Below are 17,009 nucleotides of genomic sequence, written 5' to 3' on the forward strand. Positions count from 1 at the left end.
CACTGTATTTTTTGTGCGGTTCTTTTTACATACACTCTGGACTCCTTAATGACAGATGCTTTTTCGGCCTGTAAGTGTTTGGTTATCTGTTTATATTGGTTGAGTATTTTTGATACAATTCCCCCGCTTTTAATCAATTATTAATAAAGTATATTAGTTTTAGCGCCTCCTTTCTAGCCGTGATAGTAATAGTCAATGGAAACGTATACCTTTTCATATTGTTTTATCATCAGTGAATTTATTGACACCAAAACTACCATCATCCAGGAGCCCTATCTATATGGAGTGCCCTAATGAAATATAGGGTGCTCCTCATTCTTTGCACCGACCTCAAGGATTGTCAGTCTGAGGGATTACACCGTGACACATCATCAGGGCCACTACCACTCCTATCCTCTGCTCCAGCTCCTCAGTGGCGCATTGCAGAAGGACAGTTGAAAGCTGAAGGAGTTTATCCAGTGAAGTAACAAGTCCCCTTACTCTGTCTCCATATATCCTGCATTTGAAACTTTATATGTAGTTATCCAACTGGGCAAACTGCTTATTTTTAATCTTCTGAAGTCTACTACCTTGGTACTTTTATTTAGATTGTTCATGCAATCTTGTTTCTCACAGGCAATTATTGAAGTTTCCACAAAGGAACAAGAGTACTCCCCACAGTGGGAGCCTTTACTATTGCCCATCTTCTGCTCTTAGTTATCTTAATTGTACACTTGTTTTCACTGCTAAATATTGAAAAGGTTTGTCCAGCCAATTAAATGAAAACGACAACACTATAAAATAAGTCATACGTCACCACCCTCCCTGTCCACTCCGGTTCCAACTCTTAGTCATCCACCAGTATCTGCTTCCTGGTCTTGGTGGACATGCAGGAAATGACTGCTCAGGCAATCACGGCCTGCAGCAGAGACCTGCCTCAGTCAGTGATTGGCCTTCTCTGATTAGACATTTCCCCTGCAGAAGCCATTACAAAAGAAGGTAGTATTACTCAATGGCCTTTCAAATGAATGGTTGTCTACAGTATGTAATATATGGATGTTTCGAGTCTAACAGAGCTCCTCTTAAAGGTGTTGTCTGGGTTCAGAGCTGAACCCGGACATATCCCCTTCTTCCCCCACTTAGCCCCTCTGACATGAGCATATGTATCACGCAGGGTAAGAGCTTTTTTGTTTAGATTTTTACACTGCTAAGCGGAGGCTTCCACGTAGCAGTGTTCCCGTAGCATGTGTATGGCAGAACCAAGAAAGAAAAACGTAACTACAGACAGAACTAATGTACACTATTGTTCCTGGTGTGAGTATCCTACGATTCTTGAAACATGATTACAGAGAGCTATATACTACCAATATTTTTTGGTGAAGGTTTTTGATTTCTCTTATGTCACACTTGCATAATCCTGTGCTATACCTCTGTGTGACCATCCATGAGGTGGGTAATGCCAATGCAGAATTTGGATACAACTGATGATGCAGAAAGTTTAAGGCACTTCCAGACAGGCAGTGTTATCATGTGGGTTCTGTCAGAATTTAGAACAGACAGTATCTGTGCTGAACAGTGGTCCATTCATTGAATGGGTACATTCACTTGGGCGATTTTCGGCTTTCAAATTAATGGGTCTGTGGGAAAAATGGACTGCACATGTTCCATCAGTGTGGGCTCCAATTTAAAACTTAGCTGTGACTTGCTGCCGTTCCCACGCTGCTCTAGTTTCCATTGCTCTCCACTTCCTGATCCTAGCTCATCATAAAAAAATGGCTTGGACTGCCTGCTCAATCAATCATTGTGATTAGTGTAATAATTAATTTTAAAACTTAAAAAATGTTATCCCCCGGGAAAGCTCTTTAATCTAGGAGAGAATCAAGCAGTGTTCCCAATGATCCTGGACCACAGTTGAAAAAGTCAGTTATCCACTTAAAGGGCTTGTCCGTGTTATGAAAAAAAAAAAAAAAAAAAGCACTGTAAATCTGATGGTCAGCAATATATACAGTTGCAAGAAAAAGTATGTGAACCCTTCGGAATGATATGGATTTCTGCACAAATTGGTCATAAAATTTGATCTGATCTTCATCTAAGTCACAGCAATAGACAATCACAGTCTGCTTAAACTAATAACACACAAAGAATTAAATGTTACCATGTTTTTATTGAACACCATGTAAACATTCACAGTGCAGGTGGAAAAAGTATGTGGACCCTTGGATTTAATAACTGGTTGAACCTCCTTTGGCAGCAATAACTTCAACCAAACGTTTCCTGTACTGTCACGAGGGTATCGAGAACCACGCCTGACTCCGTTATACCCGGGGTCAGGAAGTCGCAGCGGTTGGCTGCACGCTCTATTTAAGATAGGGCTGTTTTCCTTATGGTAGCTTTCTAGGTTTGCTTTGCAAACCCTTTTGGCTCACTCAGGGATCCGTAGCTCCTTCTCCTCAGCTGTTCCTTGTCCAGCACTCCCAAACCTCCTTATATTCCTCTCTCACACTTCTCTGGTTGCCAGAGATAGAGCTTCCTGCCTGAACATCTATCCTGACCCACTGGAGCTGTGTTGCTGCGTTCTCTGACTGTTGATTCAGAACGCTACCCTCCGGATCCCTGTTGGACCTTTGTGGACAGTGGTTGTCGTCCACCTAGGTGTTTGTGTTTGTCTGTGTTTGTCTGTCCTCTCCCTGGTGTTTCCCTCTTAGTGCAGTGGTGAGGACTAGCGATCCCACCGGCCCGTTCACTATCTAGGGCTCATTTCAGGGAAAGCCAGGGTTTAGGCACGTGATCGCCGCACGGGTGAGGAACCCGTCTAGGGACGTCAGGGCAGTCAGGTGCCAGCCGCAAGGTGAGTTAGGGGTCACCACCTTTCCCTCTCCCTTAGGCAGGGCTTTCCCTGTTTTCCTCCCTGTGCGTGACACCGGTCATTACATGTACTTGCAGATCAGACGTGCACAACGGTCAGGAGTAATTATTGACCATTCCTCTTTACAGAACTGTTTGAGTTCAGCAATATTCTTGGGCTGTCTGGTGTGAATCGCTTTCTTGAGGTCATGCCACAGCATCTCAATCAGGTTGAGGTCAGGATTCTGACTGGGCCACTCCAGAAGGTGTATTTTCTTCTGTTTAAGCCATTCTGTTGTGTATTTACTTCTATGCTTTGGGTTGTTGTCCTGTTTCGACACCAATCTTCTGTTGAGCTTCAGCTGGTAGACAGATGGCCTGAAGTTCTCCTGCAAAATGTCTTGATAAACTTGAGAATTCATTTTTCCTTCGATGATAGCAATCCGTCCAGGCCCTGACGCAGCATAGCAGCCCAAACAATAATTGCCCCACCACCATACTTCACAGTTGAGATGAGGTTTTGATGTTCGTGTGCTGTGCTTTTTTTTCTCCACACAGTGTTGTGTGTTTCTTCCAAACAACAGTGTTTTATGTATTGTAGATTCGCTAACAGGGATGTTAGCATATGCCAGAGACTTTTGTAAGTCTTTAGCTGACACTCCTCATTGAGCAGTCTGCGCTGTGCTCTTGCAGTCATCTTTACAGGACGGCCACTCCTAGGGAGAGTAGCAGCAGTGCTGAACTTTCTCCATTTATAGACGAATTGTCTTACTGTGGACTGATAAACAGCAAAGCTTTTGGAGATAGTTTTATAACCCTTTCCAGCTTTATGCAAGTCAACAATACTTAGGTATTGTAGGTCTTCTGAGAGCTCTTTTGTGCAAGGCATCATTCACATCAGGCAATGCTTCTTGTGAAAAGCAAACCCAGAACTGGTGTGTGTTTTTTATAGGGCAGGGCAGCTGTAACCGACACCTCCAATCTCATCTCATTGATTGGACTCCAGTTGGCGGACACCTCACTCCAATTAGTTCTTGGAGATGTCAGTAGTCTAGGGGTTCACATACTTTTTCCACCTGCACTATGATGCTTACATGGTGTGTTCAATACAAACATGGTAACATTTAATTCTTTGTGTGTTATTAGTTTAAGCAGACTGTGATTATCTATTGTTGTGACTTAGATGAAGATCAGATCACATTTTATGACCAATTTGTGCAGAAATCCATATCATTCCAAAGGGTTCACATACTTTTTCTTGCAACTGTACATAAGCTAAGCAAGTTTTAGGCAAAAAAAATAAAATAAATGAAAAATGTGTTTCCTTGTTTCCCTTGTTCTCTTATGGCCCTTTGTTTACCTGCAATAACAACAATCTCTGAGATTTTCCTTGTAGCGGAGTGCAATATTAGAATCCACGATCTCCGCTGGTATAACCGGTAAATCCACAGTCAGCGCTGAACAGCACGGCAATACTCCCAATCCTCCCAATAACCGGACGAAACACAGTCTGGGAGTCAACTACTCGCTTTATTCACAAGCTTGTATATTTATACAGTTCCCCAGCCATTGTACACAAACTCCCCTCCCCTCTGTCTGTAACACAATACACAAAACCAAATGAGCCTTGTCTGAGACGTAATTACCCAACACAATAAGCATTGTCTGAGACGTAATCCACAAAATACAATTACCAAACGTAATGGACTAACTTGACCCCTGGCATACACAGATACAATGTAACTGAACACATAATAACATACATAGTCTGTAGGACAGCCTGAATGCAATCTGCTACCCAGTCTAAAAGGGGCAGTAGTAGCAATATACAATACCACATTCCCAAATATTGCATTCAAACGTACGGACAACCTTCTTACATTATAGTCCAGAAGTGGCTAGGTTTGCCACAATGCTGCCCCAGAACCAAGCCGGCATACACAGTCTGATCCCAACGGATCGGCTTGGGGATGTCCGGGAGAGTACTCACAGATTTAAGCTGTGCGGCCGGTCTATCTTCTCTTTCAAAGTTAATGTGGGCCATAATCCTGGGGCAGGAGGCGGGCAAACAGCCCGCTCCAAAACACCGTGGCGAAGTGGCTTTCGCCACATATCTTCCCATTCGGGGGGAGACTAACCAGGTAGCTGACCTTCTGTCGGTCAGTGCCTGAGTTAGTCGAGTCACCCACCCACAGTAAATTACAATCAATAAGGCAGCCCCCCCACAATAATATACAATCTGCAGTGCAGTCCCCCCCCCAACACTTGGTTACTGCACCCGGGGAATTTTGTAGCTTGTTTCGGTCCCATGGCTTCAACATGGCTGTGTTGGGCACTGGTCTCTTGGCTTTGTGGGTCGCTGAGTGAGCAGAGACCGGCGGTACTCTGCCCTGGTGCCAGCGCTTCAGCTGGGGGGACCTGCAGGTAGACAAGCCTGGGACAAGGGGACAAAGAAGGGCAGAGGCCAACTGTGCTCTGGCCAGTTGCCAGCACTTCCGCTGGAGCAATCGGGGTATAGTCCTGCCCGGTGACAAAGGGAAAGTTAGGGCAGAGGCCAGCGGCGCTCTGCCCAGATGCCAGCTCTTCTGCTGGGAAAGGGTCAGAGGAAGCTAACGGCTCCTCTACTGACCTCAGTACCTCGGTAGGGGTCAGCTATGGAGGGTAGGGATGGCTTACCTCCTCCTCCGGGTACTCACACTGCCGCTGGAGATCTGGGCCGACTGCCCAGCATCCCTGTAGGGCTGGTAGAGAGACTTCGGTCCCATCTCCCCTTGCCTGCTGGGAGTCCTCCCAGGACCAGTCTATGAGGTCCGCGACCTCCGGTACTTCTGGTCCCTGTTGGGGGAGAGGACCGACTGTCTCTTCTCCCATGAATATACACTGGCTCTGGGGAGTCAGGACGGCACCTTCAGCTCCCTGGGACTCACTTGGCTGCTGGGGAGAGAGACCAACTATCTCTGCTCCCTGCAGGACACACTGCCGCTGGGGAGGAAGGACGATACCTTCAGCTCCCTGTGGATCACTTGGCTGCTGGGGAGAGAGACCAACTATCTCTGCTCCCTGCAGGACACACTGCCGCTGGGGAGGAAGGACGATACCTTCAGCTCCCTGTGGATCACTTGGCTGCTGGGGAGAGAGACCAACTATCTCTGCTCTCTGCAGGACACACTGCCGCTGGGGAGGAAGGACGATACCTTCAGCTCCCTGTGGATCACTTGGCTGCTGGGGAGAGAGACCAACTATCTCTGCTCCCTGCAGGACACACTGCCGCTGGGGAGGAAGGACGATACCTTCAGCTCCCTGTGGATCACTTGGCTGCTGGGGAGAGAGACCAACTATCTCTGCTCCCTGCAGGACACACTGCCGCTGGGGAGGAAGGACGATACCTTCAGCTCCCTGTGGATCACTTGGCTGCTGGGGAGAGAGACCAACTATCTCTGCTCCCTGCAGGACACACTGCCGCTGGGGAGGAAGGACGATACCTTCAGCTCCCTGTGGATCACTTGGCTGCTGGGGAGAGAGACCAACTATCTCTGCTCCCTGCAGGACACACTGCCGCTGGGGAGGAAGGACGATACCTTCAGCTCCCTGTGGATCACTTGGCTGCTGGGGAGAGAGACCAACTATCTCTGCTCCCTGCAGGACACACTGCCGCTGGGGAGGAAGGCCAGCACCTTCAGCTCCCTGTGGATCACTTGGCTGCTGTGGAGAGGGACCAACTGTCTTCTCTCCTAAGGGTACACACTGCCGCTGGAGAGAGAGACCGGTTGTCTCTGCTCCCAATACAATACTCGGCTGTTGGGGAGGTAGGACGGCACCTTCATCTCCCTGTAACTCACACTGCCGCTGGGGAGCAAGGACGGCATCTTCAGCTCCCGGGAACTTGCTCGGCTGCTGGGGTATCTCCCCCCTGTCCACTGCTGCCATGGCCTGCAGGTACTCTCTGATCCTCCACTTCACGATCTGCACGAGGCCCTCCGCAGGGTTGGGTCCCAAGAGAGACAGCACCCAATTAACCTCTCTATCAAACTCCTCCTGAGTGTAGCAGGGCTCCATGCTTGCTCTGCTGATTTAGGTTCCTTTGTAGATAGGGGCGCTGTACGGGTACTAGCGTTGCCCTCAGTTTGTAATCCAGGAACTGGTGTTGCCTTGTAGCTGTCCTTCTGGGCCGTGAGAATGATCCCGTTGCTTGCCACCAATTGTAGCGGAGTGCAATATTAGAATCCACGATCTCCGCTGGTATAACCGGTAAATCCACAGTCAGCGCTGAACAGCACGGCAATACTCCCAATCCTCCCAATAACCGGACGAAACACAGTCTGGGAGTCAACTACTCGCTTTATTCACAAGCTTGTATATTTATACAGTTCCCCAGCCATTGTACACAAACTCCCCTCCCCTCTGTCTGTAACACAATACACAAAACCAAATGAGCCTTGTCTGAGACGTAATTACCCAACACAATAAGCATTGTCTGAGACGTAATCCACAAAATACAATTACCAAACGTAATGGACTAACTTGACCCCTGGCATACACAGATACAATGTAACTGAACACATAATAACATACATAGTCTGTAGGACAGCCTGAATGCAATCTGCTACCCAGTCTAAAAGGGGCAGTAGTAGCAATATACAATACCACATTCCCAAATATTGCATTCAAATGTACGGACAACCTTCTTACATTATAGTCCAGAAGTGGCTAGGTTTGCCACAATGCTGCCCCAGAACCAAGCCGGCATACACAGTCTGATCCCAACGGATCGGCTTGGGGATGTCCGGGAGAGTACTCACAGATTTAAGCTGTGCGGCCGGTCTATCTTCTCTTTCAAAGTTAATGTGGGCCATAATCCTGGGGCAGGAGGCGGGCAAACAGCCCGCTCCAAAACACCGTGGCGAAGTGGCTTTCGCCACATTCCTCATGAATATTTGTGCCCCTCCCCCTATTATGCAAAGGTAGTTAATACAAGTGCAGCCCTGAGTGACATTTCTGACTGCTGGGAGACTCAGCAGCATGTTGTATGTGTAGAACTGCAATTCCCAGCTGTACAATGACCTACTTGTTCTTGTGTAATGCTCTGCAGAACTCCTCCAGTCTGTCAGCATCTGTGCCCAGCATTTGTCTCCTCACTGCCTGCAGCTGCTCAGCAAAGCCTCCAGCCCACTCTGCCGCTGAATGGGTTAAGGTTTCCTGAAGAATCTAGGGAGAGGCAGACAGCAGCAGATGGCAGTGCAGGGGGCGTGACCAGCACAGTGACGTCTCCTGTACAGACACATATCTGCTCTCTCAGGCTTCTGCACAAAACATCATCAGAGCAGGGAGAGAAGCTGACATCACAGGTCATGTGAACCTCAGTGAAATCTAAGTGAGAAAGGAGCCACTGCAGATAAAGTAAGTGCATTGTGAAGCCCTTACATTTGCCTTAGAAACATACAAAGAACAAAAAAGTAACTTGGACAGCCCCTTTAAGGATCTAGATAAGCTATTAAGGGAGGGAAGATTAATACTTTACCAAAATGGCACTAAGGTAGAAATGTAATAGTTTTACTCAAATGTAGTTTTGAGTTTTGCATGGCAGTTCTCTCAGGATGCTTTAGTACTATGTGCGGTATAGCTGCATTATTTAAATATTATGTCAGCTAAGAAATGCTGGTCTTTGCCTCAACCAGCACCTCACTAAACATAATAAAAGCAAACTAAAATATGGACAAAAAAACCTTCAAAAAGAAAACCACCAGAACTAAAAATTTGAATCCAGCCAGAAGTTGAAGCCAAAATCAGAGTGATGGTAAAAAACAGGTCATACCATTTTTTGGTTGACTAAACATCTACAATGGATTTGGAAAATCTTCAGACCTTTTTACATTTTGTAGTGGGCTCAAGCTAAATTAAAAAAAAAGTTTTCCCCAATCAATCGGTGCTCAATACACCACCATGAGAAAGTGAACACAGAATTTTAGAAATTAGGGAAGATTTTTTATTTTTTTTTTCACAATGACTTGTGTTCAGATCCTTTGCTATGATACTTGAAATTTAGCTCTGGAGGCCTCCCATTTCTCGGGATCATTTTTTAGGTGTTTCTACACCTTGATTGGAGTCCACCTGTGGTAAATTCAGTTGATTGCACATGATTTATAACTACTCAGACCTGTCTATATAAGGTCCCACCGCTGACAATGGACATCAGGACAAAAAACCAAGACATAAGGAGGAAAGAACTGCCTGCAGAGCTTTCTCTTTTCTCTGTGTCCCACTACTAGTTTTGAACAGAGGCGTAACTACCATAGCAGCATACCATGTGACTGCTATGGGGCCCAGGGCATGAGGGGGCCCAGTCCTAGTTGGGATTATCTCCTCTTCTACTGTAGGTGAAAACTTAATCAGGACTCTACTCTCTAAAGGAACAACTTTTAGCAAATTAGGTAGTGGAAAAATGGCCCATTGGCCATTGAAAAGGGTTGAAAAGGGTTTAGGCAGAAACCCTTCTGTCCTGTGTTGAGGGCCTGGTTTGATCTTTGCTATGGGGCCCTTACTTCTCTATGTACACCACTGGTTTTGAAGTGCAAATATTGACCAAAATGTTCAAGGATGAAAGTGTCCATACTGATAGAGATTATTTGGAGGTGTTTGGCTAATGTTCCCCACCCATGTTCTCTTCTTAATGCTTCTCTGTTTCAGGCCAGAAAATGAAGGTGGCTGGTCCACTGCTGGCTGTCATATCAAAAATACGTTCTCTGATGCAACCAGTTGTTTCTGTAATCATACCACCAACTTTGCTGTCTTGTTGCAAGTTTATGATGTTCAGGTAATGGAAATTGAAAATATCTAAGCTATCTATGATTATCATGTTTGAATCTTCTATTATGTTCTTGCTAAGTAATCTGCTTCCAATGATTACATCATGGGATGATGAAGTTCATGGTCTACAACTCACCTGTGCTCTCTTGTCAAGGTTTTACTTTGTTATATGTTAATACTCATAGGTTGCTTACTACATGAATGTTTTTACTTCAATACTTTAGTGAATTAATGAAGGGCTGAGAGTTATGTTTTTATCTAAGAACCTTTACATTTGCTTATCACTTAACAGAGAAGTGCAGAAGAGGAGTGGATTTTGAGAACACTGACATTTATTGGATGTGGAGTATCACTATGTGCACTTGTAGTAACTTTCATTCTATTCCTTGTTGTTGGGTAAGCATCCACTTGATACTGCTACTGCTGTAATAAATAATGTCAGCTTCGTTTTTTACAAGTTTCAAGATATCATATTTGGATAATATAACAAAAATATGTTTTATAACCTTTTGTACATACAACTGATACTTTCACGAACGAGCGGGTGTGAACCCACGGTGCCACGTGTCCTACCTCCTCTAAGGGCGTTGTCTAAGTGAACCCCTAAATCTTCACAATACCCCTGATGGTGGGGATAGACTTTCCCGAGGAGAACACCAGTTCGCTACCTCTTGAGGAGGATAGGCACACGAGGCAGCTGGTCCAGGCGGACCAGGAGGTACCTGAGACATGTACCAGAGGCTGGTACAGGCTTTGTCAGCAAGCTGAGTCGTAACCAGAAGACACAGTGCAGGACCGAAGGATGAGGCAGAGGTGAAGTCAGACAGGCAATAGGTCAGGGCAGGTGGCACAGATTCAGGTCAGGCAATCTGCGTCAGCAACAGGAGAGTCAAGGCAAGCAGGCAGGGATCAAACAGGTAGCAGAGTACAGGAATACAAGTACAAGTCAGGAACACCAGCGGATATCAGGAACCTTAGCAGGACTCAAGGACCTTGACACTGAGGCATCTGGGAAGGGGGCTGAGCGACTTATATATGTGCAGGAGGGCTAGGATTGGTTGGAGAGATCACATGATTCAACCTATAAAGCACAGGAAGTGACGTGCGCCGGCCCTTAAGGAAATGCTGCAGGAAACAAGCAGCAAGCATGCTGTGGCAAGGGCTAAAAGGAAATACTGGCAGCAGATCACCGCTGAACATGGTGCCTGGGACCACAGCGGTAAGCAGGGGAACAGCGGAGCACAGCAGCCGCTGTTACAGATACATTGTTGAATATTTTGTTACAGTCGTAAGATTAACATATAAATAATTTTTGGTGTGTGACTTGTAGACTGAACATGGCATTTTAAAGGGGCTGTCCCACAAAAATGTTCTACATTTTTCAAAACAGCACATGGACCTGAATATTTTTGTAATTGCTTGTATTAAAAATACAGTATAGCCACAGAAGTGTTAAATCAAATGTAGCTGTATAGCACCACCTGCTGTTTGTTTGTTTCCTTATTTCTCTGTCCACCTTGATGAGATGGTTGTACATGCTCAGTTCCATCATTCAACTGCCACAAGCTGGATCTACTGTTAGGATCTCTGACACTTACATCTAGCAGAGCAATTGGAGCAAAGAATGGGCAGGGAGGGATCTAGAATACAGGGCTGGTTCTAGGTTACTCTTGTATTATGATGTTTGGTTTTAATTTTTTCAATGAATCAAGAGATAACCCTTTTAATATGGTTTTCTACAGAGTAAATTAATAGCAAACAGGTCAGAAAGGGTTAAAAATAAACCATACTCCCCTTAACCAATCCCTTGCCAATGCCATCCCTAATGCTCTCAATTTCCTGTCCTGGCTTGACACACTAGTAGTGCCAGGAATGGCCTATTCTATCAATGACAGGTGTTAGTGGTGACCCACCTCAGCCAGTGATTGGTTGAGAGGACATTTTCATAATGTTGAGCCAAGACAGGCCCTAGAGACCAATGGAGAGAAGAACAGCATCGAACCAGTAGCAGCAGTGGATAGGTGGGATTAAAGGGGTTCTGCACTTTCATTTAACTGATGATCTATCCTCTGGATAGATGATCAGCTTCTGATTGGCGGGGGTCCGACATCCGGGACCCCCGCCGATCAGCTGTTTGAGAAAACAGCGGCGCTCCAGCAGCACCGCGGCCTTCTCACTGTTTACCGCCGGCCCACTGACGTCACGACTAGTATCAACTAGCGTGGGCGCGGCTAAGCTCCATTCAAGTGAACAGAGCTTAGCCCAATACATCCTTTATTACACATAAAGGAGGGCATCATACACCCTTGAAAAATTATGATTGATGGCCTCCTGGTGACCCTCAAAAACATTAGGAGCAAGGGCCTTCTGGTGACCCTCTAAAACATTACGGGCGAGGGCATGCTGCTGAGCTGACCATCTAGAACATTAGGGGCGAGTGCCTGCTGCTGATCTGAGCATCGAAAAAAGTATGGGCGAGTGTCTGCTGCTGAGCTGACCATTGAAAAAATTATGGGCTAGTGCCTGCTGCTTAGCTTACCATTGACAAATTTATGGGTGAGGGCCTGCTAGTGAGCTGACCCTGTAAAACATTATGGTTAAGGGACTGCTGGTGAGCTGACCCTCAAAAACATTATATGCAAGGGCCTGCTGGTGAGCTGACCCTGTAAAACATTATGATTAAGGGCCTGCTGATGAGCTGACCCTCAAAAACATTATATGCGAGGGCCTGCTGATGAGCTGACCCTCAAAAACATTATATGCGAGGGCCTGCTTGTGAGCTGACCCTCTAAAACATTATTTGCGAGGGCTTGCAGGTAAGCTGACCCTCTAAAAGATGATATATATATATATATATATATATATATATTGCTGCTGCCACACACAACAATATCCCTTAAAAGGACTGTTGGGTCTCTGACAAGTTTTTCAACTTAAAAAAATATATATATTCACTTTCTACACTGGAGCAGCTTTTTTGGGCAGGGATAGTAGTTGTCTTTCATGGCCCACTGGGTCAATGTTTTTAGTGACAGCAGCAAAGTAGCAGTTCTTTTGACTAGCGTTGAGCGAACCCGAACTGTAAAGTTCGGGTTCGTACCGAACTTTAGGTTTTTCAGCACCCGGGCCCGAACCCGAACATTTACGTAAAAGTTTGGGTTCGGTGTTCGGCGATTTTTATGGCGCTTTTTGAAAGGCTGCAAAGCAGCCAATCAACAAACGTCATACTACTTGCCCCAAAAGGCCATCACAGCCATGCCTACTATTGGCATGGCTGTGATTGGCCAACTGCAGCATGTGACCCAGCCTCTATTTAAGCTGGAGTCACGTAGCGCCGCCCGTCACTCTGCTCGGATTAGTGTAGGGAGAGGATGCAGCTGCTGTGAGGGAGAGATCAGGGAGGAATCTTATGAAGAACTGCTTCTTTACTCAGCAATCTACAGCAAATGTGTTTTGTGAGTGCAGTGCACAATTGTTTTAAGCCTGCCCTGAGCCAAATACTACTGAAAACAAACTTTTTGCCTTCAGTTAGTCAATACATAATCGGCAGCCATTTTATGCAACGATAGTGCACCAGCATAGGATATCTGCATGTCTGCAGGATTATTGCTGCATAAGTGACTGTGAAATTTAGGCCACAAATACGGCTTTCTGCTTACTGGGGTTAAAAAACCCTCTGATATACTGCACATCTGGCATTAGACGTGCATAAGTGACTGTGAAATTTAGGCAACAAATACAGCTGTCATATAGAGTTAAAAAATTAATAAATTGCGCAATACCCTACATCAGGGTTTTATTAGCGGTTACTTATTTTTAACAGACTTAACCACTTTTTACTTTGCTTGGTGAACACTAACTATGAGGCAAATATCTAATAAGGGACGCGGTCATGGTCGTGGTGGTGGTGTTGGTCGAGCCTCTGGTGCAGGAAGAGGACGTAGCCGTTCTGCCACAGCTACACTTCCTACTGAACCTACTACCTCAGGTCCCAGTAGCCGCCAGAATCTACAGCGATATTTGGTCGGGCCTTATGCCGTTCTAAGGATGGTAAGGCCTGAGCAAGTACAGGCGCTAGTTAATTGGGTGGCCGACAGTGGATCCAGCACGTTCACATTATCTCCCACCCAGTCTTCTGCAGAAAGCACACAGGTGGCGCCTGAAACCCATGCACATCAGTCTGTCACATCACCCCCGTGCATATCGGGGAACCTGTCTGTGCCTTAAGTCATCCAGCAGTCTTTTATGCTGTTTGAAGACTCTGCTAGCAGGGTTTCCCAAGGGCATCCACCTAGCCCTTCCATAGGGGTGGAAGACCTAGAATGCAATGACGCACAACCACTTATGTTTCCTGATGAGGACATGGGAATACCACCTCAGCACATCTCTGATGATGACGAAACACAGGTACCAACTGCTGCATCTTTCTGCAGTGTGCAGACCGAAAAGGAGGTCAGGGAGGAAGACTGGGTGGAAGACGATGCAGGAGACGATGAGGTCCTAGACCCCACATGGAATGAAGTTCGTGCCACTGACTTTCAGAAATTGGAGGAAGAGGGGTGGTGAGACCGAGCCAACAGCGTAGCAAAAGAGGGAGCAGGGTGCAATAGCACACATCTGTGTTGGCTACCTATTCCTCCTTCGTCGCCGCTTCCACCTAGACCGCCACGTGAACCCACATCCACCCATTCACCGCCTCCTCAACCTCTTCCTCCTACATCATTCCTAATTTTTATATTTTTAAGGTCTTTTATGTTTTTTTTTATTAATTTCCCTATCCACATTTGTTTGCAGAGCATTTGCCATGTTCTTAAGCACATTTTGCTGCCCTCTAGCTCTTTCCAGGGCTATTTTAGAGCCTTTTTAGTAGCCAAAAGTTAGGGTCCCCATTGACTTCATTGGGGTTCGGGTTCAGGTCAAGTTCGGGTCCCGAACCCAAACTTTTTTTCAAGCTCGGCTGAACCTGCCGAACCCAAACATCCAGGTGTCCGCTCAACTCTACTTTTGACCCCACTCCCCCACAATTATATCAGCCTTGTTCCCACACAAGGCATTTATCTGACTCCATGGATACTGTGCTATTCACAACAGCAGCAGGGAACAGCTTCCTTCCTCAGATGTGTTAAGTCAAGCGTTGCCACACAGTGTTGGAACTGATCGGCCCTGGGCGAGAGTAGCCTCTCAGACAAGCAGTTGCTACAGTACAGGTACATCAAGGAGCAAACATCTGGCTGGCTGTCACCCTGCTGACTCCAACTGGGCACGGTGGTCAGGGTCAATGGGCGCAACATCAATGCCACCATGAAAATGGGGGAAATAGCACATGCTCCCTGCATGGAAAACGTTATTAACCTAGTCGTGCAATGTTTTTTAAAATAAGTGCACTGGCTTGCACAAGGTGCTGGCAATGTCCATGAGACTGTCCTCACAATTCAGCCATTCTTACGTGGAGAGGAATACTGTCCTAGACCTGCAGCGACGGATCGGCCTGCCTCACCACTTAATCTGCTATGCTCCAACTTGCTGGAATTCAACTTTGCACATGCTCGACTGGGTGTACGAGCAGCGGAAAGCCGTGAATGATTTTTTAATGCACCAGACTACTATTACTACTACTACCCATAGACAGCCAACCTACTGCCTATGCTGCTAATGCTGACGCTAATATTGCAGCCACATGGCACTATATATGTACCCTTTCCACATCCACACTGCACTGCTGCTGCTCCCAATCAAAAGGTAGAATTTTTATAGTTCACAATGATCCACGTTTTCTTCTGACAATCAACACTTGCATGTTGTTTGGGCAGACATTCTGACCATGTCAAGGCATAATTTTTGGACGTTTGGTCCCCTAACAAGCCACTTATTATTATTTTTACCGCATAACACAGTGTATGTTTAAACATGATCTGCCCCTGATGAGGGGCAATTTTTTAAAGATTTAAAATATGAAAAAGCATAACACATGTGCTGGTGCAGTGTGGTTTTAAACATTCTGTTAACACCCTCAAACATGTGTTTACCCTTAGCTATGTTATGGCAGCGTCACTCAGATATGATTTACTATTGCACTGTTTCTGGCAACTGGAGCCAAAATCCATTCCGGCCCGAACTAAACTTTATGAAAAATTCTGCGAACAAGAACTGAACTGAAACTTGACCAGTTTGCTCATCTCTAAGATACACTTCTTCAGGCCAGTGAATAGCTGCAGTGGTCATTAGTGATGAGCAGCATGGGCAATATTCGTTTTCGCAATATTTAGTGAATTTTTGGCCTGAAATTCGCAAATTCTAGAATTCGTGATCTTTAGTCATTTAGACGTGGCTCACTTTTGCTACATTTTTCAAGCTGCTAGAAGTTTCCCGAGGCTGGAGAAAATGGTTGGCAGCATTTTACATTACAGCACTGTTTTTGATTACATTTCGCACATCACAGCACTATGTCTGTAGCATGTATGTACACTAATCCCTATCACAGCACAGTAATTCCTATCACACTACCTAACACCCTGCACTGGAACCTATCAGCTACACTATATCACTATCTAACCTACACTGACTATCTCCCACTAACTATCTGTATTATATATATATATATATATATATATATATATATATATATATGAGATAACTAAATATCTAATGTAATTGCATAAGGATTTTCACTGCAGTTCTCATTATCTGCAATGCATTTGTAAAATCTGAAATTTTAATTCCGCACTAAAACATATATATAGATGTCATTTAATTTTGGTATATTTTTGGGGGTCTGGATTTACAGCTTAATGATAGATTTGCCGTTTCTAAATTAATAAAGATAATCTTCATCAACCCTTTATATATACTTCCTTATGGCCTTAGCTGAACTGCGTACCAATTTCTTTTTTAGTCTATTTTCTGTATTGAACGTCCTGCAGTGTTTTCTTTCTATGATCTTATTTACTGAATTCCCTTCATTTTCAGAGTCCCTAAATCAGAAAGAACAACTGTTCACAAGAATCTGATATTTGCCCTGGCTGCTGCAGAAACTTTGCTTATGTTCAGCGAGATGGCCAAGAGTAATAAGGTCAGTATTGTAATATGGGTATTATTAAATTTAGTCAAAAACACTCCCTATATAGGTGACTGTTGGGAATACTCCCAAGGAAACCTTGTAGTATATTTTACTAGAGAAAAAAAATGAATTTTTGCCTACTGATGAGCCACTGCTTCTCTTATACCCGTCAAAGCTAAAATCAATCTTGAGAGACAAGACTAATTAGCTTACTGTGGTATCGGGTCTATAGAGTTTGTGGAGAGGGGAAATAAAGGAGGGTATATTACAGAGAGATATGGGAGCAGGATTTTCTCTTCCGTGGTTATCTCCACCAACTAGCCCA

At 45.3% G+C, this 17,009-nt stretch overlaps 1 protein-coding gene across 1 annotated transcript in view; it reads left to right on the top strand.

Annotated features, from left to right (window-relative positions):
- Positions 1 to 17,009, top strand: part of ADGRD2 (adhesion G protein-coupled receptor D2) — a 381,627-nt gene that overhangs the window by 149,036 nt on the left and 215,582 nt on the right. The window contains exons 13-15 of the mRNA XM_044268542.1: positions 9,508 to 9,634; positions 9,920 to 10,023; positions 16,594 to 16,696. Coding sequence (XP_044124477.1) covers positions 9,508 to 9,634; positions 9,920 to 10,023; positions 16,594 to 16,696 — 334 coding nt within the window. The remainder of the gene's footprint in view (positions 1 to 9,507; positions 9,635 to 9,919; positions 10,024 to 16,593; positions 16,697 to 17,009) is intronic.

This window comes from Bufo gargarizans, chromosome 9 (genome assembly GCF_014858855.1).
Source record: "Bufo gargarizans isolate SCDJY-AF-19 chromosome 9, ASM1485885v1, whole genome shotgun sequence".
In the NCBI taxonomy this organism is placed as follows: Eukaryota; Metazoa; Chordata; class Amphibia; order Anura; family Bufonidae; genus Bufo; species Bufo gargarizans.